Raw genomic sequence first — 26,030 nt, 5'->3', positions numbered from 1 at the left:
ATTGGTCTGAAAATAAATAAATAAATAAGTAAATGCTCTACTAATTATTAAACAAATATTATATGAACACTCCGCTAATAATTCACTAATTAAATGCTGGATTTTCTAACTTTTTCAGTAGCAAAGTTGGTCAGTTCATACTACTTATCCTCTCTATTCATTTAACAGCTTGTTTTACTGATAAAAGTCAAGACAACATCCCTGTAAAAGAAAACACAACATCAAGTACAATCAGTGAGTGAGATTCTAACTCAGATACGTTGCAGTTGCCCCCTGGCAATGTCAAACTGAGATATTATGAAACTTTTTCAATTATATTTCAATATGGAGTTTCTGTGCTTTGATTGACATGTGTTCCAAAACCGTTCAAGTCCTCTGTGATTTGCCCTTGGCGAGGGAAATTTAGTATTCACCCTGATACTTTGCCTATCTGACAAGGACAGATTTAACTTACAGACTCATTATAACCTTCAGCATGTATTTTTATCCTGGAGTCTCTTCGTGTGGCCACACTCATCAGGAGACAAGAGAAAAGTGATGCTCTTCTTTCTCTTTTGATGAATCAGGCAAAATTTGAGAAGACCTGTAAAAGTTTGTAAAATCTCAAGCTGGTGAACAGCCAACTGGTAAATTAGTGTGCTATAAGTATGTTTCCACAACAGATAGGCCTTGTGTTCAGTCAATGAGGCACATTGTTTGAGCTATCACAGTGCAGCTACTCATACTGCCACTCTGTCCTCACTGTTTAAGCATCTGCACTCTGTCTTATCTTACTGTTTTAACTTGATGTTGATGCAACGAGGCAGCTGCAGCTGGGAGGGGCAGGATGCATGTATAGCTCATTTATTTAATGCTGCATTCTTGTAAAACTTGAAAGTAGAAAATGACAATATTGCTTCTAGTAAATTGCACTAGAGCAGCATATTTACAACTGGGAAACTCAGGATTCTCAATAATACACACAGTTACAGAATGTGACATAAAACCATTCACCTCTTCTTTGTATGACAAATGCAGTGAAAGTGAAAAAATATACCTGGTGTGCTTCTGTCAGATCTATGTGCCTTTTATTGCAGCAAAGAAAAGCAAGATATGTAATCTTCAGACCTCCATGCTGTTTTCCATGTGGTGGGTGTATCTTCCAATAAGCAGACGTGGGAAGAGTAGTTGGGTAAAATCACAACACAAGTTATGTAAATTTATCTTAAGTAAAATTATCTTCCTGAAAACCAACTTGAGTCAAAATACAAAGGTATCGGGTCAAAAAACTACTCAAAGTCAAAGTCAAAGTGAATTTCATTGTCATTCAGTCAATGTCATACAACAAGGAGTGCTTCTCCAACTCTGATGTGCAAAATATACATACATATAACATAAAGATAACTGCACATAGATGTACTAGACAGCACAGACAGACATAAAACATACAAATAGGAATATATATATATATATATATATATATATATATATATATATATATAACTTACAGAACTGCAATAAAACCTCTTAGTAAATTCAGCGTCTATCAGCAAAGAAACTGAAGCTTTTTAGGCTCTGTTTGTTTCTTTTTGGGCTTCATTTGGTCTATAATTAAATGCTGAAGTGAGACATGTGACCAACCACAAAGCAGTACAGACATTGTTGCCAGCAAAACATGATGAAATTAAACATGAAAAAAGGTATTAGTATCTGTATTGCCATTTCACATTAAACCACACTGAATTACTTTGTTTACATCTTAATAATTGAATTGTGGATAGATTTTCAAAAATTGATGGAATACCACTTTAAGTAGATCTACATATCGCCACTATATATAAAAATAAAAACAAGTATGAAATAAAATATCTTCATATTAACTAAGAAAAAAAGAACATTTTTGACTTCTCTTATGAAGTTACCATTTTCGGACAGCAGTGATATGATGTATCTGCTTGCCTGTGTGTTTACCCAGGCTATGTGTCCTGATGCTGATAGTTTGATTGGACCGAATAGACTCACTTAATGCATCCACTTCAGCTTAAGTATTGCCAACACACCTATTTACAGGGCTGAAACTGATGTTTTGCATCAAGTGTCTTCATGCATTTGTAGCTTACAAATGTCACCAATTCTTTTTAAGAAAAGATAAGATGAGATGCGTTTATTGTCGTGGCACAGCGTACAACGGAATTGAGCAGCAATCCAACGGCACTTTCTACATACAAAACAAATAAACATAAGGCTAAAATATGTAAAGTGCAGGTTAAGGAAAAAAAAGTATCAAAAATCTTAAATATATAGAGAAAGGACTATAAAACTATATTCTAAACAGACAATAGACAAGTTGGGTACAGTTAGTTATTGCACATTCCTGGATAGCTTATAGGATCATAATATTGCACATCTTAAGAATTATGGCACTGAAGAATACAGATTATAGATCACACCCTCGAGAAGAGTGAATAATAAATAGAACAGAGCAATAAATAGAACTAATTTCCACACTGTACTGACAGATACTCCCCAGAAGGATCCCCATTATTACCTAACACCGCTGAACCTTAGACTGAGTCAAATACTTTACAATATCCAGCAAGAATAAATCACTGCAAATGCAAGCATCTGATAACACTCTCACCCTCAAGCTGATCCTGAGCCAACAGAACTACATTCTTAATGTGCTCTCAGTGTGGGGCTCTTCACTGTCCTATTACCCCAGCATGCTCACATGCAGAAGGGAGCTCAACGGGCAGAACTCATCCCATAACACAGTTATCAAATCGCCTCGTCCAAAGCCGTCCAACTGCGAGCCACAATGAGAGCTCATCTCGGCCAGCCAGCCCTTAGAGCCCTGGAAGATGATCAGCGCAGCGAGAGCTCGTTATTATCATCATAATAAGGGCGGCTCTCCTTGCTCGAAGACATGCACATGGTGGTTTAAGCCTGGTCTACAGGCCTGTGTATGTGTTCGTGTTTGGCATCGGGATTGTCTGCTCACACCAAAAGCGGGCCGATCAATTTTCTAGTTTCTTTCTCACAGTAACAGTCCTGTCCCGTTTCTATTTGGCCAGCCTGGACTTGCCACCCTAGGCTGTGTTTCAATTCACACATTATCCACAGGAAGTAAAGCTATCTGAAAAGTCCTGTGCAGCAACATTATATTTTAGATTTTGTTGCAGCGTCATGAAATAATTGTATTTCTAAACTGCCATTCAAGGATAAAGCCTCAGTGAATGTCCTGATCTGATATATATTTATACTTTCCACATAAAGAAGTGTTATTATACATGGGACCATGTTGATACGTCATCTCTTTGGCAATGATTAATGTTGCACGACTTTTCTGGAACATTTGGCCCAAAAGGACTGTACTTTGAGTTCTTACTGTAAATGATTATCAGGTAAAACAGGTATGAATATATTAAGAATTTGACTGACGTCTCATTCAGTGGCCCCAGGAAGTATTTGGACATTTAAATCATTAGGAAACTTTAATGAAGTTATGGTCCCATTATATTTCTGCTGTTCCCACATCATAGAGCTCTTAATGCTTTACCCTGAATAGTGCAGCTTCTATTCTATTTCCATAGTAAAGCTGCACACTCTGGTGGAAAGGAAACACTTGACCTTCAGTGGAGATGTGCGTCTCTGGCCATTATGTTCAGTGGTTTGGAATAAACAGAGATATATGTAGCCCATATCATTGAAAAGCAATCTATCTTCACTTTTTTTTTTAAATAAAGAGTTTAAAGTCCCGTGTAAATGCTGTGAACTCCTTCAAATAACAGGCTTATTACATAACAAGGCTTATTGTCCAGTAACTACATGGACTCGAGGTGTACCATTCACTCCCCAGCTTATATAGTTAATCCTTGGAAAAATAACTGTAATACAAGCCCATTTTGAATTAACTGTTTTTGCGATGTCACAAAAACAATACATTTACATACATGCACCTATTCAGCCTACAGCAGTTTGTCCCCACACATTGAAGTTATAAGGACATTTTCAGCTTGAGGCCTATGAGGCATAATACAAGGCAACCAATCAGAGTAGAGCTCATTTATATATATGAGTCTTAAAGGCACAGTAACAAAAGCCTGCTTAATTCTACGGGATAGTGAGAGGTTGAAAAATGGTCATGTAAAAATGGGTTTTTAAATATGCTGAAAAAACCGTATGCCCTGCGATGGACTGGTGACCTGTCCAGTGTGTATCCTGCCTTTTGCCCAATGACAGCTGGGATAGGCTCCAGCACCACCCGTGACCTAGAAGGAGAAGCGGCTTAGAAGAAGATGTGCAGGTGTGTGTGAAAAAAGCGTTGCATTGAATTTACTTAATTAAAAAGTGTAAGCTGGTTCCACATGCATAAAAAGCAGCTGTGCAGGTACTTACAGCCACCTCTGTGCCAAACCCATGCTCAAATAGCTGCACTGCTTATTTATGAGGTACTACATCTTATCTACAAAGCCCTACATGACTTTGCTCCTGACTATATATCTGAAATAGTATCTATTTACTGTCCTTCTAGCTCCCTCCATTCAGATAGCTCTAGACCAGGCTTCACTCGATGGGAGCTTTCTCTGCTACTGCATCACCTCTAGAATCAGCTCCCTGATACCATCCACACAGCAGATAAATCTCTTCTCATAATGTATCTTTTTAGAGATGCATAATGTTGCTTAATAGTTGTTTTATCTGTGTTTTTAATTATGGAAATCCACATTTGTTTGGACTTTTATCTATTTTAAGCATTTCAAGCTCTTTGAGAGGGCGTTTTACATTTAATATGTTAAATGTATAATCATTGTATTATTATTACATCAACACAGGTCTTGCCAAAAGCAAGCAAAATGAATGAGAATACACTATAATAAAAAAGGTGTTGTTCAGGAGCATTTTGTTTACCAAGGTATAAACAGTGTTAATGTAACTGTAAAGGTATAACAGTGGTCTTATACCTTAAATTAATGTAAAGGGTACACAATATTGACAGAGCACATTTGTTTAAAGATGTTTTAAAATATAAACGTAATATAAAATGCTTAAGACAAGGTGTTCAGAGTCAATGTAACTTTAAAAAGGTGATTGTAATAGAATATGCTACAATTTTGCTCCCTATTGAAAGGTACTGAAGACATGACAGTTGCTTGATTAGTTGCTTTTCTCAGAGAGTGTAATTGTTTTGATTTATATATATTGCACCATAAGCCACTGAAATGATATTGTCTTAGTTGTATTGACTTCACACACCGTCTCAATTCCAGGCTTTTTTATTTTATTGTTCAGTTTTAAAACATTTGATTATGAAAAGATACAAATCTGTATTTTTCACCCTTATAAAACTTTGTTAAGGTGCACAACTAGACCTTAAAACCACTGCTGTACCTTTGAGGGAACATTTACATTGTTTGTACCTTGATGGGTGAAAAATGTACCTGCACAAAAACCTTTATCGCTACTTTGTAACTGAAGAGGTTCAAGTGTTTGATTGTAAATGAAACCTGAAGCTGCATTTTTTGAGCTCTGAATTTTCTGAAAACCAATATGAGACCTTTTACAGAGGATTCACTTCAGAGAAATGAGAGAACATCACAGGCTCTCCTCAGACATAAAAGATGGATGGAAAGTGTTGAAGGACGGACTTTGAGATGAGTCTATGGGGGGAAACGTTTGGGCTGTATTTTTAGCCCCCCTGGTCTGATCTCAGTGAGCGTTAACGCTTGGCGTATGAGACTGCTCAGACGTGTGTGTTGACACGGTGAGGCGTGTCTGTCCACATCTGTACGTAAGAGGCTCTCCCCCCGTGTCTCCTGCTCTTCCCCCACACTTAGTTGTTGAAAGGGGGGCAGGGGTTGGACCACACTGAGGGGTGTGTCCCTATAAGAGGGGCTGAGCAACAGCATCCTCTCTGATACAAACGCAAGCAGAGAATAGGAGGCAACTGCTACTTTCCAGTTCATCTTCTCAGGACAGGTGCCTGACTTGCACTCAGCACAGGTATGTGGCAAGGGGGGTTGGGGGGGGGGGCGTTTGTGCAAAGGCAACTTCGCTTGATTTAATCATTTTGGATCGTACATTGACTTTTTTAGATCTATGTTATTATCTAGAGTGTAAGTAGGTATTAATAGAAGTGCACTGAATATACTGATCATATCCATATTAATAACATATTGATACATTTCTGTGGTCAGTTTAGTTACTTTATAATAATTGCAATGCCTTTTTAAGTGTATTTCAATATAATGCATTCCATTTAATTTATATATTTATAAATGAGTTAAGTAAGTGCAGTATGATGCTTTTTTCAGCATTATTTAGCTCTGTTTGCTCATTTGGACAAAATTCAAAAGGCATTTGACTTGATCTATTTTGTAAAATAGAGTAGGTCATAAAACATGCATAGAAATGCATTTTCTTATTAAAAGCATGAGCATTTCTTCCTTGCTTTGTAAAATTTGTTGCCCTACCTTTTGTAAAAGTGTGAATTTCTGAAATATCAAGTTGTGGTGCCCTTTTCACCCTGGTATCTGACATAAAGTCCCGGTTGTAGGGCTCAGCAGATATGCATCAGGTCAGGATGTAACTCTTGTCTGTTGCGATGACAGCCGCGTATTTCTCGTGATGCTCTCATTATTGTCCCATCGATTCATTCATACTGAGATCAGTGCAAATCTTCAGAGGACCCAGTCCTCTGTCCTGGCTCAATATGAACCCCAGGGTACTTGGGGAGGAAAATGACGGCACTCTGGAGTGTTAAATTAAGGCTCCCCTTTGAGCGTGGAGGGGGAGTATTGACGTAGTTGTAAAATACTTTCAGAGAGGAGCTGCTCTTTTTGTCTGTGATGGGCAAAAAGTGCAGCACACCCATAAGAATGGGACAGCACCATCCAGTCTGCTGATGTCTAGAGCTGGTACCTATAAATTGCTCTTTATTGCAGTTTGGTGCTGCTGATTAGGAACCGGTCCATGTGCCAAAGGCTGAGGAGCATCACTGCATTTACATAAGGCATAATGAACTAGCTTTAAAGAGCGGCTATCACAAAGTGGAGTTAATGTGACTGATTGTTTCCAGTTTTGGGTCAAAATTAAATCACTTGAATGCCAGATGCCAGTCGTGGGTTCAATTATTTTGAATATATATCAGCTTGTTTGCATTCCATTCCATGTAGTTGCTGAATTATATGCCTCAAAGACAGTATTTTAAGTGGTTAAACTCCAGTTTCTCAGACTCAGATGAAGCCTAAGCTTCTAATATTAAGTTTAATTGACACTGCAGTTTAAGTCCAAGACTAAATGTCAGCTGTTGTGGAGATAAAGAAGATTGCATGCACACTGAACTAGGAAATCAAGGTAATCTTAATGTGCATGCATTTTATTTGACTTTATAGAGAGTTGAATCCCTTATTTTCTTTCAATACTTTTGATCTGTGCTGCTATGCACTGTTACAATTAGAGTTTTGTTGTTCATCTACTTTAAACGTTACACATGTAGAGAGCATTGTGACATTTCTTTGATTGCTTTAGTTGTGATGTGCGGCCCTTCCAGGGTGGGGGAAAGGTGTTAATGAGCCATTTTTAATGCATTTTGGCACCATGACGGCAAAAATCATCATAAAAAGTGAAAATTTAGCAAGGATGTTTGCAACGCAGCATTAAAATATAGTCTGATAGTGTTCTTAAGCACCCTGAGGCAGATAGATGTACCACTCATCCCATCCAGTAAGCCGTAGAGAGTGTGAAATGGATTGCCGATTAGCCATGCTCTTAGATGTGCTGTTGGATTCTAAAAATTGGCTGTAGGATGAGATGAAATACTACAGGACACGAGCTTAATCTTCGGTCACGCTACTGAAAAGAGAAATAAATGTGGGCTGACAACACCTTCATGTTAAACAGACACGGCATTCTTGAAAAGCACTGAATTAAGTATGCATTTATGCATCTGCCGATCCTTTGATATTCCAAATGTTGAACTGCTTAGTAAGATAAGATTCCATGAAAAGTGCATGAAACATTGATTCTGTGGGTTTCTGAGCTGGTTTGTTCTCATTACTTCTCTGCAGTGATTATTTAGAAGTGCGGCGCCTGCTGAATGATCTGTAAAGCTACTGCATACTGACAATAAAGACCTCTATTAGAGAAGTCCTTTTTCATGAGTCAGCAGAACGGTGCCAGTCGTATGTAGAGACCTTGGTCCATAAATAATGAATAAAAGGTGGCACATCAATCAAACACATCAAAGCTGAACAGTCATCCTGCAGCTGCTGCTGTTTCACTGAACTTTTAAAGGGTCAATGAAATAATTAGACTGATGAATACACTAAAAAGTGGAAGAGCAGATGATTTTAAGTGAATTAATGTGAAACGTCACTTTTGCTCATCAAAATGTTTGCATTGCTTTGTTTAATGCATTTATTTAAGTTGAATAAAACCAGTTTTAGTGTTTATTACCACATAAAGTGCATTTCTAGGTATGGATGAACTGGCTTGCGCTACTCAGAGGTGATTGTTCTTCACTGGGTTGTTTAAATGCACCCATTTTAGAAGAAATATCTTTTTTACTCTACACCCTTAAAATGATGGTTTTTCAAAGGTTCTTTAGTAAAGAAAATGGTTGTGTGTAGAACCATGAACATTTAAAGAACCATTTGCATGATTAAAGGGTTCTTTGCATCATGAAGGTGTTCTTGATTGATGGAGATGGTTCTACATAGAACCTTTTGGAAAAGGGATCTATATACCCCCAAAAAGGGCTCTTCTATTGTTTTGATGTCAAGCTTGTAACAATAGAGAACCCTTTTTGGTGCTACAGTACTGTGCGAAAGTTTTAGGCATCTAAGCAAATTTTTAAACAATTTACCTCAGCAGTGAGTTTCTCACAATATACATTGGAATAAAGTGATATTCATAATTCAAATAAACATAAAAACAGTAAAAAGTAACAAGAACTTCTTGGGTCCGCATTTTTCCTTGACACCTTCACAGCCGCCACAGAGGCTTGTTAATATCATCAATTACATCATGAGCTCAATTTACTGAAGCTCTGATTGGTCAAACCAGGAGCTTCTTTTTAACTACATATAATACTGGGCTTCCTCGAGGAGAGGCTTGGAGATGGGTAAACACACACACTAACACAATAACATCCATAAAATCATGATATGTGTATATATATATATATATATATATATATATATATATATATATATATATATATCCATACATCCATCCATTTTCTAAGCCACTTCTCCGTCAGGGTCGCGGGGGGTGCTGGAGCCTATCCCAGCGGTCATCGGGAGAAAGGTAGTATACACCCTGGACAGGTCGCCAGTCCATCGCAGGGCAGGCAGACAGACACAGACAGTCACTCACACACTCACACACTCACACCTAGGGGCAATTTAGTATGTCCAATTGGCCTGACTGCATGTCTTTGGACTGTGGGAGGAAACCGGAGAACCTGGAGGAAACCCACGCAGACACGGGGAGAACATGCAAACTCCATATATATATATATATATATATCGTGATTTTATGGATGTTATTGTGTTTGTGTGTTTGTATATATATATATATATATATATATATATAAAATCATTATTGTTTAATATTCTATACATTTTATTTATTCAAATATTAACACTTTTCTCAGCAAATAAACACAAACTACACAAATAAATAGATTTTCTTGGATGACTAAGACTTTCACACAGAAGTGTATACGTATAAACGTTCTGTATAGAAGCATCTACAGCATATTCTCCATCACTCTGAAGAGATTTTAGCACCAAGAGAGGGATCTTCTGCTATTACAGGCATGGCACTGAAACAATAGAAGAGCCCCTTTGGGTGCTATATAACAATCTACAGCACAATCTGAAGATTTTCTTAGCACCAAAAAAGGGTTCTTCAACTGTTACAAACTTGACATTTAAATATTTTTTGTGCTACATAGAACCCTTTTCAAAGACGTTTTATAAGGAGCCATCTACAGCACATTCTCCATCAATCTGGAGATTTTTCTAGCACCAAAAAGGGCTCTTCTGCTATTACAGGCTTGACATTGAAACAATAGAAGAGCACTTTTTAGTGCTACATAGAACCCTTTCCAAAAAGGTTCTATATGAACCATCTACAGCATATTCTCCACCAATCCAAAGAACTCTTCCACGATGGAAAGAATCCTTTATTCATGCACAGGGTTCTTTGAATGTTCATAGTTCTACATACAACCTTTGTCTTTACCACAGAACCCTTGAAGAACCATCATCATGTAGAGTGTATGTGTAATTAGTAATTCTTTGCATTGATGTTTGTAGGTTAAAGAGGGTGTTCTTTAGTATTCAAAATTTCTGCATAGCTGAGTCTTTAGTGTGCACATAAAGCCATTTAGAATATGAAATGTTTCATTAATATAGAGAAACCTAGAGAGAACTGGTGGTGATGGGAATCAGACATCTGAAGATTTTAATGGCTCCCTCACAGAAAGTTACTACACAATATGGTTACGAGTGCATTGCCAGAGATCTGAGATTGTGTATTACAATCATTTTAAGATCAGATTTTGGCCTATAATGTTTTAACATTATCAACATTACACTTGTAAAACTCAGAAGTCATGCGAGGGTTCGCTGGTCATTTTGCGTAATAAATAAAACAGCTATATTCACACTGTGTACGTTTCGACCCCTGGTTCCTATCACCACCACTATAAAGAAATATTTGTTTGTAAGTTTCTCTACAATTAACCAATTTATTTCTCAATTGATTCACTCTGGATGACTTCGCTCACATTTCAACATCTGAATCATGCAGATATTTTGAAAAGTGAATGGAATTCCCCTTTAATACGGAACCTAAACTTTAATAGCTTTTTGCAAAACATCAGTAATTAAATCAATTGTCTGTGTTTTCGTGCATCACAAGCATGAAAATTGCCTGAATAGGCAATTTATTTCTGTGTTATAGGTGTCAGTGTGGTGAATTTTTCTATTCCAGCTTATTATTCTAGTTTTAGTAAAGCTTGTTTTTTAAAAGGTCAGGAAGAGAGTTACTGAGGCAATTTTGTGTACTGTGCCGGCATGTTTGTGTGTGTGGGTATGGGTGGGTGTACGGGGGTGTCCATGACCTTCATGGACTGCAGTGTGAGGTGGAACTGCTGGATTGGTTCTGCAGCTGGCAGACTCCGGCACACATGCACACACACTTGTCCTCCAGTATTTAGCTGTTCTCCTCGTTTCTCTGGACCGTCCGTTGAGTCCCCTCTCCGTCAGAAGTCATCAGTGACGCAGGAGAAGATGCAGACCACGTTACAGTGTGACCTCTCCCATGCTTTTGGTCACTTCATCGATTGCATGCCTTCAATACATAACCAGAGTTAATGGTAATCTTAAATCAGTTATTGGGTGGTAAAAGCATTCAAGCTTACTACATGGTTGACAATAACCTGCATTGATTTCTTCTACACTTTTGCAATGATCTAATGTGCAGTGGTGCTTGGGGAGCAGTAGTCCAGTTGAGTGCTTGCGGGATAGCTGGAAGTGTCACCTACGGCAGCTTTTAGAGCCCTTTCTATCACAGTATGACCCCTCAACCTGCCCCTTTTTACTTTTCAGAGATTTTTATATATTTAGTTTTATCATCATTGTTTTGATTGTGCTTACTAAAATACAGAAAGATCCATTTCAAGGTTCATACTTCAGCAAACATCATAGACCCCCCATGTTTATTTAATTCTCAGTCAAAAAAGATAGATAGATAGATAGATAGATAGATAGATAGATAGATAGATAGATAGATAGATAGATAGATAGATAGATAGATAGATAGATAGATAGATAGATAGATAGATAGATACTTACAGGAGACTTGCATTCAGTTTCTCAAAGACATCTGCAGGCATATTTTTCCACTCCTCCAGAGTTCAATCTTAGAAGTTGGTTGCATTTTCTGCTTCTCAAGCTCCGAGTAATAAACACATTTAGTGATGTTGAGGTCTGGACTCTGGGATGGTCACTCCATTGTTCTGAGATTCACCAGCAGCTTCTTTGTTTAATTGGCAAATTTCTTTCTATTTTGCCTATTTCTTTTTCTCAGTAAGGACAACCTTTCTGCCCCATCCTTTCAACCTTTGGATTTTTGTTTCCATTCTTTTTGGAAGCTTCCTTTCAGTTTTTCAAAACAGATCTGCAAGGCAATCGCAAAAGTTCAGTCTAGAACTTGGCAAAATATTCTTTTTCACACAATCCAAGTAATCCAAACGCATTCAATGATGTTGAGGTCTGGACTCTGGGGTGGTCACTCCATTGTGCTGAGAACACCAGCAGCTTCTTTGTTTGATGTGTCTATTTCCAATTTTTAAGTTATGGCGTCTTGACAGCTACACATCCTTTCAGACTCATAGCGCTGAGCCATCTTCTCACAGTGGAAGGATGGACAGAAACACCTGTGGACGTTTTCAGATCTGAAGCAGCTTGATTTTCTCCTCTCTCTCAGAGATGAAAGCTTTAAGTGCTGTTTATCTGACGGGGACAGTTGTGGTGGTCTACCAGGTCTCACATGGGTGTCAAATGCCCCTTTTTCTCTTTAACTTTTAATCATTTAGCTTTGGAAATTCACTTTCACTGTCTCCTTCATTATGAAAGTGGATTATCTAACCTCCTCATATCACCCTGAAAAATGAATAACTTGTACTTTATGTCCGTTTTGAGTGGACAAATAATAAATGAAGGGTGGTCTTTGACTTTTGCACAGCAGTGTATATATACACACTCTTTCGATTCAATTATTGGAGCTGCGTCATGGCGCGTAGTTATTCGGTTCATTGCTTGGATCATAATTATATTGAATTATTTTTCTTCAAATGAGTATAATATAATAATATTACATAATATTACTTCAGCAAACTCCATCTATCAGAACCTAGAGAGGCTTTATTATACTATAGCTGTGTAAAGTACACCGTTCCGTGTTGACTTGAAAAACCGGAGCGGAGACTTTGTCAAGGAAAAAGAAACGCGCGTCTTCCCAACCAAGCAAGTCTGACTAAGAAAAAAGGATGGACTCATAGTCAACCATGGAAACCATACCTTCTTGTTGTCCCTTTGTCTGAACGACCCAGAAACCTACTTGATGGGTGACTATCACTACCTTTACAATTAAAATAGAAGTGTTGAGGCCCACCTAGACATTTACAGTCTCCTCCATCTAGGAGCCAGGATGTCTCCGAGATATCCCTTCAACAAATGGCATTGCTAGATTGGGGAGTTATAGATAACCAGATGTAAAATAGGTTAACCATTGGAGATCTGGACATGACAAAGGGAAAGCAGCCCCCACACATCGCCCAAGAGAGACATATAAAATGCAAACGAGATTAACACAAAAGGAAAGGGAAAAAGAAGAAGATTCAATAGAAGTTACAAAGTTGATAAGGAGAAGTCGCAAATGTAATAAAAGCAAGTAAAGTATAAATATATTTAACAGTGGTCATACTTGCGTACTGCCGTAAGAAGCACTAGCATGGCTTTTCGCACCTGTTTGGTGTGAATCACTGTATCTGCGGGATTCCAGACTCAAACCAGGAAGCCATTTACATCTGTGATGAAAAAGTTTAAACTACTTTGAATGCTTCATTGTCTGCTGTTAAGAATCCCCATGGCGTCTATCACTAACTATGACTATGAAATGAGCCATGCTCGATCGTCTACAAGCACCATTTGCCTCTCAAGCTTCATTGAGCAATTGTGTTCTTAGCCAACCATGTGTGGCAGCATGTGTTGGCATCTCTAGAGGAGACACGTCTGAAATGATGGAGTGTACAGGAAAAGAAATTGGCTTGGGATGCGTATTATTTACTGAAGTCCGTGATCTTTTCAGATCAAAGCAACAAGAAAAGGATGTCTGGAAACAAGTGGCTTATCTTAGCAGTGACAGTGCACAGAGGTGGACGAAGTACACAAATCATGTACATTGAGTTAAAGTAGAGATACCCAAGGTACAATATTACTCCAGTAAAAGTAGAAGCCCTTACTCTAGACCTCAACTTGAGTAAAAGTACAAAAGTATTTGCCTTCAAATGTACTTAAGTATCGAAAGTAAAAGTACTAAAAGAGTAATTCTGGCTCTGATCTGGTCCTGTTATCATTTTTATAACAAGACTGGCTTCATGAACTCATTTCAGGTGAAAGTCCTCCAGCGTCTCTCTTGGTAAACCAGTCTTTTAATAGAACGTCATTAATTAGTGATGCTGACGTCTATTAAAATGATCAGAAGCACAAAACACTGAAGGTAAACAGTTTCCATCAGGGAGAACCGAGTGGCTCTGAAATCACTTTTTACACACAAGCAATGTTTCAGTTTAAGATCACTTTGTAAATTAGTTACAAGCTGAATAAAAACTGGCTTTAAACTCAGGATCACAAATAAGTTTTCCTTTACTGTATTGATCATAAACTACATAAACATAAACTAACCCAAACTAATTTACTATAAAATGAAAGTGTTTGTATAAATTCAGAAAAAAAAGAAACGCGCCAGTCACGACTGCATATGTGGACATATTTCTATATTGTGGTCTATTTAGACAAAGTTAGGTTAGTTCATCATTTAGGTGACGTATGTGCTCCCAAATTTTTACGCTGCTGCGCTGACGTTGAACCGTGTGCTGCTCTGGGTCGGTATGACCAACAGGTCAAAACAAGCTCAGAACAAAGTGACCGCTGTGCCCTGATTGGTGCTCTGGCTTTGCGCTTCTTTAGTTTCGACATGTTACGTTTTTATACACACAAAAAACAAAAGGAATGAGATTTCTCAAAATGTAGTGGGACAAAAAGTCAGATATTTGACTTTGAAATGTAGTGGAGTGAAAGTAAAAAGTCACCCAAAATGGAAAAACTTCAGTACAGATACACAAAAACATTTCTACAGTAATGAATTACATTTACTTAGTAACTGTCCACCACTGACAGTGCAGAATATGAAACCTTAAAGCAAGTTGAAATAATGTAGATGTGCATTTGTCTTAACTGATGTACTACATTTAATCACCACAAATTAAATGAATCAGTGTCCGTGTGCAGGCTTTTTGGTCTCTGGAGCATCTTTTCTTGGACAGATTAGAGGGAATTGCTTCATGTTCTGTAGCAGCGGTGCACTTCCATATCTCTAACTTATTCTATATTTACTGTACATGCATTATATTTGTGCTCATGATCTCAGCATCACTGAATGTGTTTGGGATTACGTTGGATCATGAAAAACAAAAAAAGTGCAACTCAACTTTGGAGGTGTGGAGAAATATCCCTGCAGATTTCTCTGAAACACTGAAAGCAAGCTGCCTGAAAAGAATGGAAGCTGTAATAAAGGCAAAGGGTGGACGCATTCAGTATTGAGGATTATTGATATATTTTATTGTAATTTTCTGTAAAATATGTTTTTTTCCTGGTGCTAACTTCTCCTTAATGATGGTATTGACTGGAAATGACATAAATGAAGGACGGTCTTTGATTTTTACACAGCATCGCGTGAGGCTCAGCCCAATGTGTGTAGATCTACTCACTCAGGAGGCTAATTCCCACTCAAATGACCTCAAATGTAATTACTTACAACACTGAACAGAGAATAGCATGAAAAATTAGAAAGAAAAGCAGCGTGATAAACAGTGCTCAGGGCTGGCCGCCTAAACTTCTTTGTTTAATGTCACATTTCTCTGTTCAGCCATTTCTAAGCAACATTTGGTCACTTTTTTTTTGCTAAACTGGTTATTCCCAGAGGGTGTGCTGGTCTCTTGCGAGATAATTCCAAAGGTCACAGGTTCAGTTTGTGTTTGTTTGATGGTTACTCTTCTAAGGAAGGTCAGTTCTTTTTAAATTTGGTAATTGAATTTGTTAATTGGATCTGGAAGCGTGCCAAGCTTTGTCTCCATTATAAGGAGAACTGGTAAAATGAGGGATCTTAGTAGAGCTACATGGACGCCACAGTCACAGCCAACATGCAGACGAAGATACAATTATCTAGACGTTATGAGGTTCAGTAGATTACCTGATAATGAAGGGTAATGTGGAATGAATTGTAAATCAATATTAGGACTAACATAATGACTGCCACTATGCACTGACCATCTCCCCCTCCAGAGAAAGCCAGAGAAGGAAAAGGACAGGAACGTCCCCTCTGATAGATTTCCAGACTTACCATCTTGTCTCCACAGACTGAGACCAATAAGACACTTAAGACAAACTGTGATTAGATACTCAAGTATATAATCTATGAGCAGGATGAGTTCGGTCTCTCTGGGAAAATCAATATAACGTAATATGGTACGTTTTAAATCGCTACACCTCTAGATGCTGCGTGTATAATTCACTTACCTCCTTATAATTACTCACTCTGCCTTGCTTTGGCTGTATAAAAATCTCAGGGTGGTATTGATTCTCAGTGAGTTACATCTCTGCTTTTGTTTTTTACTGACTTGAAGAAACTCAGAAAGTCAAGAATAACAGTGTTGGAACTGATTGACCTCAAAGTTGCTTCAGAAACTTGCAAGGATCTGACAAAGTCTGTTTAATGAGGGTCCCACAATGCAAGTAGGACATCTAGTCCTGTCTGACCTGGTCATTCTCAGTTTATCTTACAGCTCTTTTCTTCTTTTTTTTCCAGAGGCCACCCTTTATTTATCTCATATCCAGCCAAAATGACCGTTAGGTTATGCATTTTTCAGTCAGAAAAAAATGGTATTGTTCTCAAAATGATAGACTGACCATGCCAGAGTACAGACCTCAGCATCCCTTAATGTGCTTGGAATTACTTGGATTGCAAGAAGCAGAAAATGCAACCAACTTCTAGGACTGAATTTTGAAGATGCAGAAAGATATCCTTGCAGATTTCTATGAAAACTCCTGAAGTCTCCTGAAATGATGAATGAAGCTGTAATAAAAAGCAGAAAATATCACTTTTTCAGAACATACAGGAGCCTAAATATAATACATTTTTTCAGCATTTAAAATGTCCAACTTTTCCACTCATTTTGAAAAACGTCCTTTAGTTTTTCAAGTGAATTCTGCAAAAATCTCTCAAAGATGAAAGTGTTAAGTGTTGTTTATCTGATGGGGACAGTTTTGGTGCCTACCAGATCTTTCTCCCCAGAAATATCAGTAACACTTTATTTGGAGCGGTCCTTTGCAGATGATTAATAAAGTCTTAACAGATTATCAGTAACACATCAACAATGTATCAGTGAAGTAGCCCTAGTGAGACCTCTGAACACACTGAAGTAAATATTGTGTAGATGTTCTGTTGATACAGTGCTTACATTAAGTAGATGTGTTGTTATTATGTTAATCCATTATGCAAAACCTAACCTTAGCAACCTTACCAAACACCTAACCCTCACCCTGGGCCTACTCCTAACCCTAACCTTCACCCCAACCCAAAACCTAATCCTAACCCTCATGTGTTTCTGACATGTTACTGAGAGTCTGTTGAGTGTTTGCTTCACCTAAAAAGGACACTCAAAATAAAGTGTCCCCGCAATGTCTCCTGAAAAATGACTAATTTATACCAGAAGGGTGTTTTGACTGGAAATGAAATGAAGGGTGGTCTTTGACTTTTGCACAGCACTGTATGTTTGATATCTAAAATTGTGTGATGGTAGTAAACTTCTCAGAGCCGTATATCAGCTTTCGCTTTTCCATCCACGTCTCATTATGCCACAAGCACTAATTCAAGCCTCAATTACGGTCGATGATGAGTTTTGCTAATGAAGTACTAGCAGATGCGGAGTTTGTCATACGCACACACACACACACACACACACACACACACACACACACACACACACACACACACACACCAGCACACGAAACTGTTTCAAGCCTATCTGATGACAATCTAAGGTCAATGGGTTTAATATCTACTTAGGCATTCATGGGCTTTATTCACCCAAATTTGATTCACAATGATACTAATCAGAGAGCAGATGTCAAATGTCATTGATGATTGTCCCCTGCTCTGTTATTTGGGCTTATCATTTACTTTAAGTGTAATCTGAATCCAATCATATTAATTGTGATGATGGAAGAAATCAGTGTTTATTTCTCAGCACCTCTTTTCTGTCTCTCTAACCTCATCTGTCCTGCGTTACAGACGCTACTCAGTGTATGATGAAGACACCACTATGGACTCTGCTGCTCCTGGGACTGTGCGTCCCTGGACGCAGTGACTGTCAGAGAGACTGCCTGTCCTGCGGCCAAATCCTGCCCAAAGATTATGCCTTTGACGCACTGGTGAGCCCCAGTGATCATATTAATTATTTAATCATTTAAAACTGTGCATTAAAGGAGTAGCTTGATCAAACTTGCTAACATGGCTAACAGTGACTGGAAGCTGATAGCCACCAATTTTCATGATGTTATTCGTATAATGCTAATGCTTTTAGCATTATTGACCAACTGTTCCTTTAATATATATAATATATATATGGAACCAATCTATTCCTAGATTCCTAGATTCCTATATATATATACATATATGGAATATATATATATATATATATATATATATATATATATATGTACACTGCTCAAAAAAATAAAGGGAACACTTAAACAACACAATATAACTCCAAGTAAATCAAACTTCTGTGAAATCAAACTGTCCATTTAGGAAGCAACACTGATTGACAATCAATTTCACAGCTGTTGTGCAAATGGAATAGAAAACAGGTGGAAATTATTGGAATTATTATAGTTATTATAATGAAACTATTATTATTATAGTTTTAGGTGGAAACTATTATTAGCAAGACACACTCAATAAAGGAGTGGTTCTGCAGGTGGGGACCACAGACCACTTCTCAGTACCTTTCTGCTTTCTGGCTGATGTTTTGATCACTTTTGAATGTTGGTGGTGCTTTCACACTCGTGGTAGCAGGAGACGGACTCTACAACCCACACAAGTGGCTCAGGTAGTGCAGCTCATCCAGGATGGCACATCAATGCAAGCTGTGGCAAGAAAGTTTGCTGTGTCTGTCAACGTAGTGTTCAGAGCCTGGAGGCGCTACCAGGAGACGGGCCAGTACACCAGGAGACGTGGAGGAGGCCGTAGGAGGGCAACAACCCAGCAGCAGGACCGTTACCTCCGCCTTTGTGCAAGGAGGAACAGGAGGAGCACTGCCAGAGCCCTGCAACATGACCTCCAGCAGGCCACAAATGTGCATGTGTCTGCATAAACGGTTAGAAACCGACTCCATGAGGATGGTATGAGGGCCCGATGTCCACAGCCCAACACCGTGCAGGATGCTTGGCATTTGCCAGAGAACACCAGGATTGGCAAACAGATGAAAGCAGGTTCACACTGAGCACATGTGACAGACGTGACAGAGTCTGGAGACGCCATGGAGAGCGATCTGCTGCCTGCAACATCCTTCAGCATGACCGGTTTGGCAGTGGGTCAGTAATGGTGTGGGGTGGCATTTCCCTCACAGCCCTCCATGTGCTCGCCAGAGGTAGCCTGACTGCCATTAGGTACCGAGATGAGATCCTCAGACCCCTTGTGAGACCATATGCTGGTGCAGTTGGCCCTGGGTTCCTCCTAATGCAGGACAATGCTAGACCTCATGTGGCTGGAGTGTGTCAGCAGTTCCTGCAAGATGAAGGCATTGAAGCTATGGACTGGCCCGCCCGTTCCCCAGACCTGAATCCGATTGAGCACATCTGGGACATCATGTCTCACCCCATCCACCAACGCCACGTTGCACCACAGACTGTCCAGGAGGTGGCGGATGCTGTAGTCCAGGTCTGGGAGGAGATCCCTCAGGAGACCATCTGTCACCTCATCAGGAGCATGCCCAGACGTTGTAGGGAGGTCATACAGGCACGTGGAGGCCACACACAATACTGAGCCTCATTGACTTGTTTTAAGGACATTACATCAAAGTTGGAACAGCTGTTGTGTGTTTTTCCACTTTAATTGTGTGTGTGACTCCAAATCCAGGCCTCCTTTGGTTAATAAATATGATTTCCATTGATGATTTTTATGTGATTTTGTTGTCAGCACATTCAACTTTGTACAGAACAACGTATTCAATGAGAATATTTCATTCATTCAGATCTAGGATGTGTTATTTGAGTGTTCCCTTTATTTTTTTGAGCACTGTATGTATATATACATATATTTATACAGTTCTGTGTGAAAATCTTAGGCACCCAAGACACATTTTCAAAATCTATTTATTTGTATAGTTTGCATTTATTTGCTGAGAAAAGTATTAATATTTGAATAAACAAAATTTATAGAATATTAATTAATGAGCATATATATATATATATATATATATATATATATATATATATATATATATATATGTTATAAACATAAGTAGTGATTTTGTGGATGTCAGTGTGTTTGTTTAAGCATTTTCAAGCCTCTCCTCGAGGAAGCCCAGTATTATATATAATTAAAAAGCAGCTCCTGGTTTGACCTATCAGTGCTTCAGTAAATTGTGCTCATGATGTAACTGATGATATTAACAAGACACTGTGGTGCCTGTGAAAAAGGAAAAAATATATTATTGTTTTTATGTTTATTTGAATTATGAATGTGACTTTATTCTAATGTATATTGTGATAAACTCACTGCTTTCGCACAGCACTGTGTGTGTATGTATATATATATATATATATATATATATATATATATATATATATATATATTTTCCGTTTTATATCCTTTTTATGTTGCTGTCCATCAGGTTTCTCTCACATGGTTCTCTAAATACACTCTACACTGAACATTTTGGTGCACAATTACTGCTTACATGCCAAATTTAACATAATAGATGAATAAGATATAAAAAGTTGTGGCACATTTTATACTTTCAAATATGTCAAATACAACAGATAAATAGAAACTGTGCTCTCAAATATGCAAAAAAATACAATATGAAAAGTTTTTTTTCAATATCTCATAATTAAACCATTGTGAAGTCATTTAGAGTGATTTGATGTGAGAAGAATTATTGTAGAAAAGCTTAGAGTGAGAACATTTCACAGTGTTGGTGAAGGAAACCAGATTAAGAGCATTTAACGCTCCTAAAAACTGCTTCACAGAAATCTGTTACATGTAATAGTTAGAAATATATATCTCCTGATGCCTGAGACATCGTTTTATGATTGGCCTAAAATGTATCTGTCCATGTTGTGAGACATACAGAAAGCTGATTTATTTTTTATTTAGCAGTATTTTACCATTATCAATGTTATGTTTTAAGCTCAGAGGTCATGTGTAGGTTCACAGGTAGTTTTGCATAATAGGTAAAATGACTATATTTGTGCTGCAGACATGGTGACCTCTGGTTCCTCTCACCACCACTGTAACTTTATTTTTCACCTCAACAACTGATTTGTACAGAATTCTTTAAAAATGTTAAATTCTCCTTTTAAGTTTCCTGTAGAGGTTGTGTTAACTCAACAAAACATGTCATTTGACTAGAGGCCTGGGCGTTTTTAGGTGCAGCAAGTGCATCGGACTTTAACCTTTGCATCCAACACATACCTGACTTGACCGGATTGCAGTTATAATGTGGGCAACAGTCTTTCACTCGAGCTCAAAGAAAAGCTGCATGTCAGAGTTTCTGTTTTTCTGTTCTCGATGCTGACCAGAGGCATTTGAGGGGACAGCAATGCTAATTCCGTTAAGGACTGTCTTTTGACTTTAATCAGCTGTGGTGATTCAATTATGTCTGTGCATATTTAAGTTGAAATGCAACAGCATCATCTGGCCAGGCCGGTGGCAGAAGGCATCAGAGCAGAGCTAGTCCATCTTGTGCTCAGGGGAATCTCTCGATCACTTTGCAGCATGAATGACCAGAAAGGGGAATCCCTCTCTCTGCTTCCCTTTCTCAAACGTCCACCCCCCTACTCGTGACTCAGAACCTCCCCTGGCACCCAGCATTTAATTCATTTCTGGTAATTGATTCCTTTCGATGACAGGGAGTGGAGTGCTCACTCTTCTTTTTGATGCAGAAATGAATGCATCATGACTTTTATGCTGTGCTGTAGGAACTCCTGCACATCAGTTTGAAATTTCAGCACTGCAGGGGAGCACTCTTGGTTAACCCCTTTAACTCTGAGGGTCCGTGTGTGGGCTCGCTCAGTTTATCGAGATCTCATAAATACGTCAAATTATTATAGTGATACACTTAATGAGGATTTTTCCAAAATGCCTGCATACACACACATCAAGCACTTTATTAGGAACCCTTGTACACCTACACAGTCATGCAATTGTCAGCCAATCGTGTGGCAACAGACACCCAGAATGGTGCAATAAAAGAAAAACATCAAGTGAGTGGCAGTTCTGTGGACAGAAATGTCTTGTTGATGGAAGAGGTCAATGGAGAACAGCCAGGCTGGTTCAAGCTGACAGAAAGATTACAGTATCTCAGATAACCACTCTTGCTTTTGAAAGTGCACGTGAAAAATCTCTAGGAATTGCATGATGCAGTCATGTCAACATGAACCAGAATCTCAAAGGAATGCGTCCAACATCTTGTGGAATCCATGCCATGAAGAGTTGAGGCTGTTTTGAGAGCAAAGGGATGCTGCACCCAGTATAGTGTTCCTAATATAGTGCTTGCTGAGTGTATACACTGTTAAGATGCAAACAAAGTCATTTGGCATTGTTCGATGTGAAATGCTCCATTCTAGAGAAACTTACAAGAGAGAATTGTTCACAGTGGTGATGATTGGAACCAGACATCTGAAGAGTTTAATGCTTCTAAAAACTCCTTCATATAAAGTTTTTATATGAAACTGTTCTGAATATTTTTTTTTTATGTTTATGTTTTACCATAGTTTTGAGAAAATTCTGGCCTAAAACTTTCAGGGCATTTGAAGGCAAAATAGTACCAAAGGAAAATGTATATTTCCACTACTTCTCATCCACATTATGCATAAAAACTCAGAAGACAAACGTTTCCTGGTTGTTTTGAGTAGTAAATAAAATGCCTAGAATTGCATCACAACCCCTGTTTTTTTCTATCACCACTGCTGTAAAGAAATACGAGTCAGTTTCTCCACTTTGTAAAAATGGTTTGCGAGTTCAACCTAAAAAAATCTTAAACAATTCTACTAGTTTAGTCAAATTCAAATAAACACTTTGAATGAAATAATGCAAAGCAAAAATAAAAAGGTTAGATCAGTGGTTCCCAACCCAGTCCTTAGGATCCTTCAAACAAGCCATATTTTTGCTCCAACCCAGCTCATACTACCCAGCTTAGGAAGGACAAATGTGGACCTTCTGGGGGCCCTGAGGACTGAGTTGGGAACTATTGTGTTAGATGAAAAAAGCACAGTAAAATCAGCAATGAAATCCATTAGTGTTAAATAAACTCTTCAACTCCAGTCCTCGATGCCCATTGTCCAGTATATTTTGATGATGTCCAAATTGTTTGGAAATGACCATGCTGTATTGGACACTGGCCCACCAGCACTGAAGATGACTAACCAAATCAAATCAAATCACCTTTATTGTCACATCGCATTTACACAGGTGGAAAGTGAGTGAAAATCTTAGGTGCGTAGCCCCCTTATGGAATTTAAATACAAAAATGTATAAATATCTAAGAAGAAAAAGAAATATATAAATATATACACTGACTCTGAATATACAGATATATAATATATACTCAATACACACCAATATTGCACTATTGGACAAGAACACATGGACAAGACGTCATCTTATTATGGGACTGGGGAGGCAATATGTGCTCTGAAGGAGTTCATTTTGTGCTCACATTTTATTCTGATGGTCTCCTATTTTTTAAATACAATTTTGAAACTTGTTAACTAAATTTCAGGTGAAACTCAACAGAATTAGGGTTCTGACTCGGAACAGGATTAGCAAGGTTTAGATTTAGGTTTTGGATTGACATTAAGGTTAGGGTCAGAGAGTGTTAGGGAAAAGTGAGGCTGCATTTAATAGATCATTAATTGAATGTCTGTTAAGCACTAAATGAGCATCGACAAATCATGTACAGTTCAACATCAAAATAAAGTGTTTACTGTGTATTATTCCAATCTCAGGTATGCCTGGTGGAATGTGGAAAGGGTTTTCTGGGCCTAAACTGGGAGATCTGCCGCACAGCCATGGAAGAAGGACCACTGGAGCCCCTGTCAGTAGAGGGCGCCATACTGAAAAGAGCCAAGGAGGAGGTGGAATCTGTTCTCCCGCTGGACCAGGGTGATGGAGGCCTGTTCTATTCTGGCGGCTTGCAGAGGTTTGACCATGCAGCCCGGGCTTTGGGCCTGGACGACCTGGGCAGAGAGAGCCAAAGCACCCAGCTTAATGCGGTTTACCAGTCCCAGCAGTCTCAGTCTGCAGAGGAAGCTGAGGAAGAGCCAGAAGGAGGCAGGGAGCTGCAGAGTGACCAGGAAGGTGCACCAGTAAACCTGGCCAAACGCTTTGGAGGCTTCCTCAAAAGCAAGTACGGCTATAGGAAATTCATGGACCCTGGCAGGTCTTTACAGAAGAGGTACGGTGGTTTCATAGGTGTCCGCAAATCTGCCCGTAAGTGGAACAACCAGAAGCGCTTCAGCGAGTTTCTAAAGCAGTACTTGGGCATGACCACTCGAGCTAGCGAGTTCAATAGCGTGTCCACTGATATCACCCAGCAGAGCGAAGTGTAGGCCTCTTTGGTAGCAGTAGACTCACCCAGCAAGCCTTCATTTGTCCTGAATCAGTTAAGAGATACAATACATGTCTTTGTACATCTTCATGAAAACCTGACTATGGAATGCCATATGTTAAGAAATGTTCATCAGAGTATAAGATTTCATAACTACAGACTCAATACTAGTGCTGGGCGATATTGCTAAAATTCTATATCTCAATATCCTTCAAGTATGTCATGCCGTCAAGGTATGAGATGATATTTAAGTTTACATGAATAAAGTTAATGAAACCATGCTCAGTGCTGCTACTCAATGCTAAAAGAATGTCTTATAAACGTGACTTGTTTTCATTGTTTCGTTCCGTTTTCTTTTCTTAAAATGACACCAAAGGGAATCCTATATGGTATTGTAAATGATATCCAGACAGAAACCACATTTCCAGAAAAAGATCCTGTTTATTTAGATAGTTTATGTATTTCAAACTATTCTTAACAATTTGAAGAGCTCGGTTTGAAGTTTTTGTTATCTATCAATACTGTTAAAACCAAAAAAAAGGCTTCTTGAGCGACATCAGTACTGGTATTAATGATATATATTTGTCCAGCACTGTTCAATGCAGAAGCCAAAGGGAATCATTATAAAACATGCAAAGCACTGGAATGTCCATTCATTTTCTGTGGGTCCCAAGTAAGGGCTCATGGCATTACTAAATCATTTTCACCTTAGGTAGTGTCACCACTACTGGTCAGCTATTTAGCCAGAGAACAAAGAGAACCCATCTGGGAGAGCTGTGGATGTCCCTGTCGGCTGAGGCCTCCATGCTCAATGGCTAAAGCTGGTTTCCTCTTTACCACACTGCCATCTAGAGGTCAATAAGAAACGGCAATCCCCATAAATCATTAAGACTGCCTCCTTACTGGGCAGTTATGGAATGTCAAGGAAGAAAAATTGTGTTGAAAATGAGCAGACAATAGACGCTGACAGTAACAAAGCTAACAATTTCAACAAGATCACCCCAGCCTGACATAGCAGTGAAAGTACTAGGCTTCGCAGCACAGTCTGTTAGACCCTTGCTCTATTTTCTTATCTCAGAAAACAACACCGAACGCTCGTCATTTTGAAAAAGAAATAACAAACCGGTTTGAGAATATGGAAAATGTATTTATGTAAACAGTGCTTTCTGATTCCTGTATTTGCTTTTATTTATGCGATACAACCATTATACTGCTCACCGTTAATTATCAACTGTACATAGAAAACGAACTGAACTATGTCAATAAAATAGTTTACTATTTCTTTTGTGGCTCGTCATAAAGCAAATGATTGTGTGTCTTGAAGTGTTTTGTTTGGTGCCGTGTTAGCTTTATATAAATG

The 26,030-nt window shown here is 38.5% G+C and overlaps 1 protein-coding gene across 1 annotated transcript; it reads left to right on the top strand.

Moving 5' to 3' along the window:
• The first annotated feature begins 5,844 nt into the window (after window positions 1-5,844).
• Window positions 5,845-25,955, top strand: pnoca (prepronociceptin a). The gene is made up of 3 exons (XM_017715081.2): window positions 5,845-5,982; window positions 18,127-18,266; window positions 24,069-25,955. Exons 2-3 carry the CDS (start codon window positions 18,141-18,143, stop codon window positions 24,669-24,671), a joined length of 729 nt encoding a protein of 242 aa, XP_017570570.2. The 5' UTR covers window positions 5,845-5,982; window positions 18,127-18,140; the 3' UTR covers window positions 24,672-25,955.
• Window positions 25,956-26,030: the final 75 nt, after the last annotated feature.

The sequence above is a fragment of the Pygocentrus nattereri genome, chromosome 10, assembly GCF_015220715.1.
Source record: "Pygocentrus nattereri isolate fPygNat1 chromosome 10, fPygNat1.pri, whole genome shotgun sequence".
NCBI lineage: Eukaryota > Metazoa > Chordata > Actinopteri > Characiformes > Serrasalmidae > Pygocentrus > Pygocentrus nattereri.
This window is presented reverse-complemented; position numbering and strand designations above follow the sequence as displayed.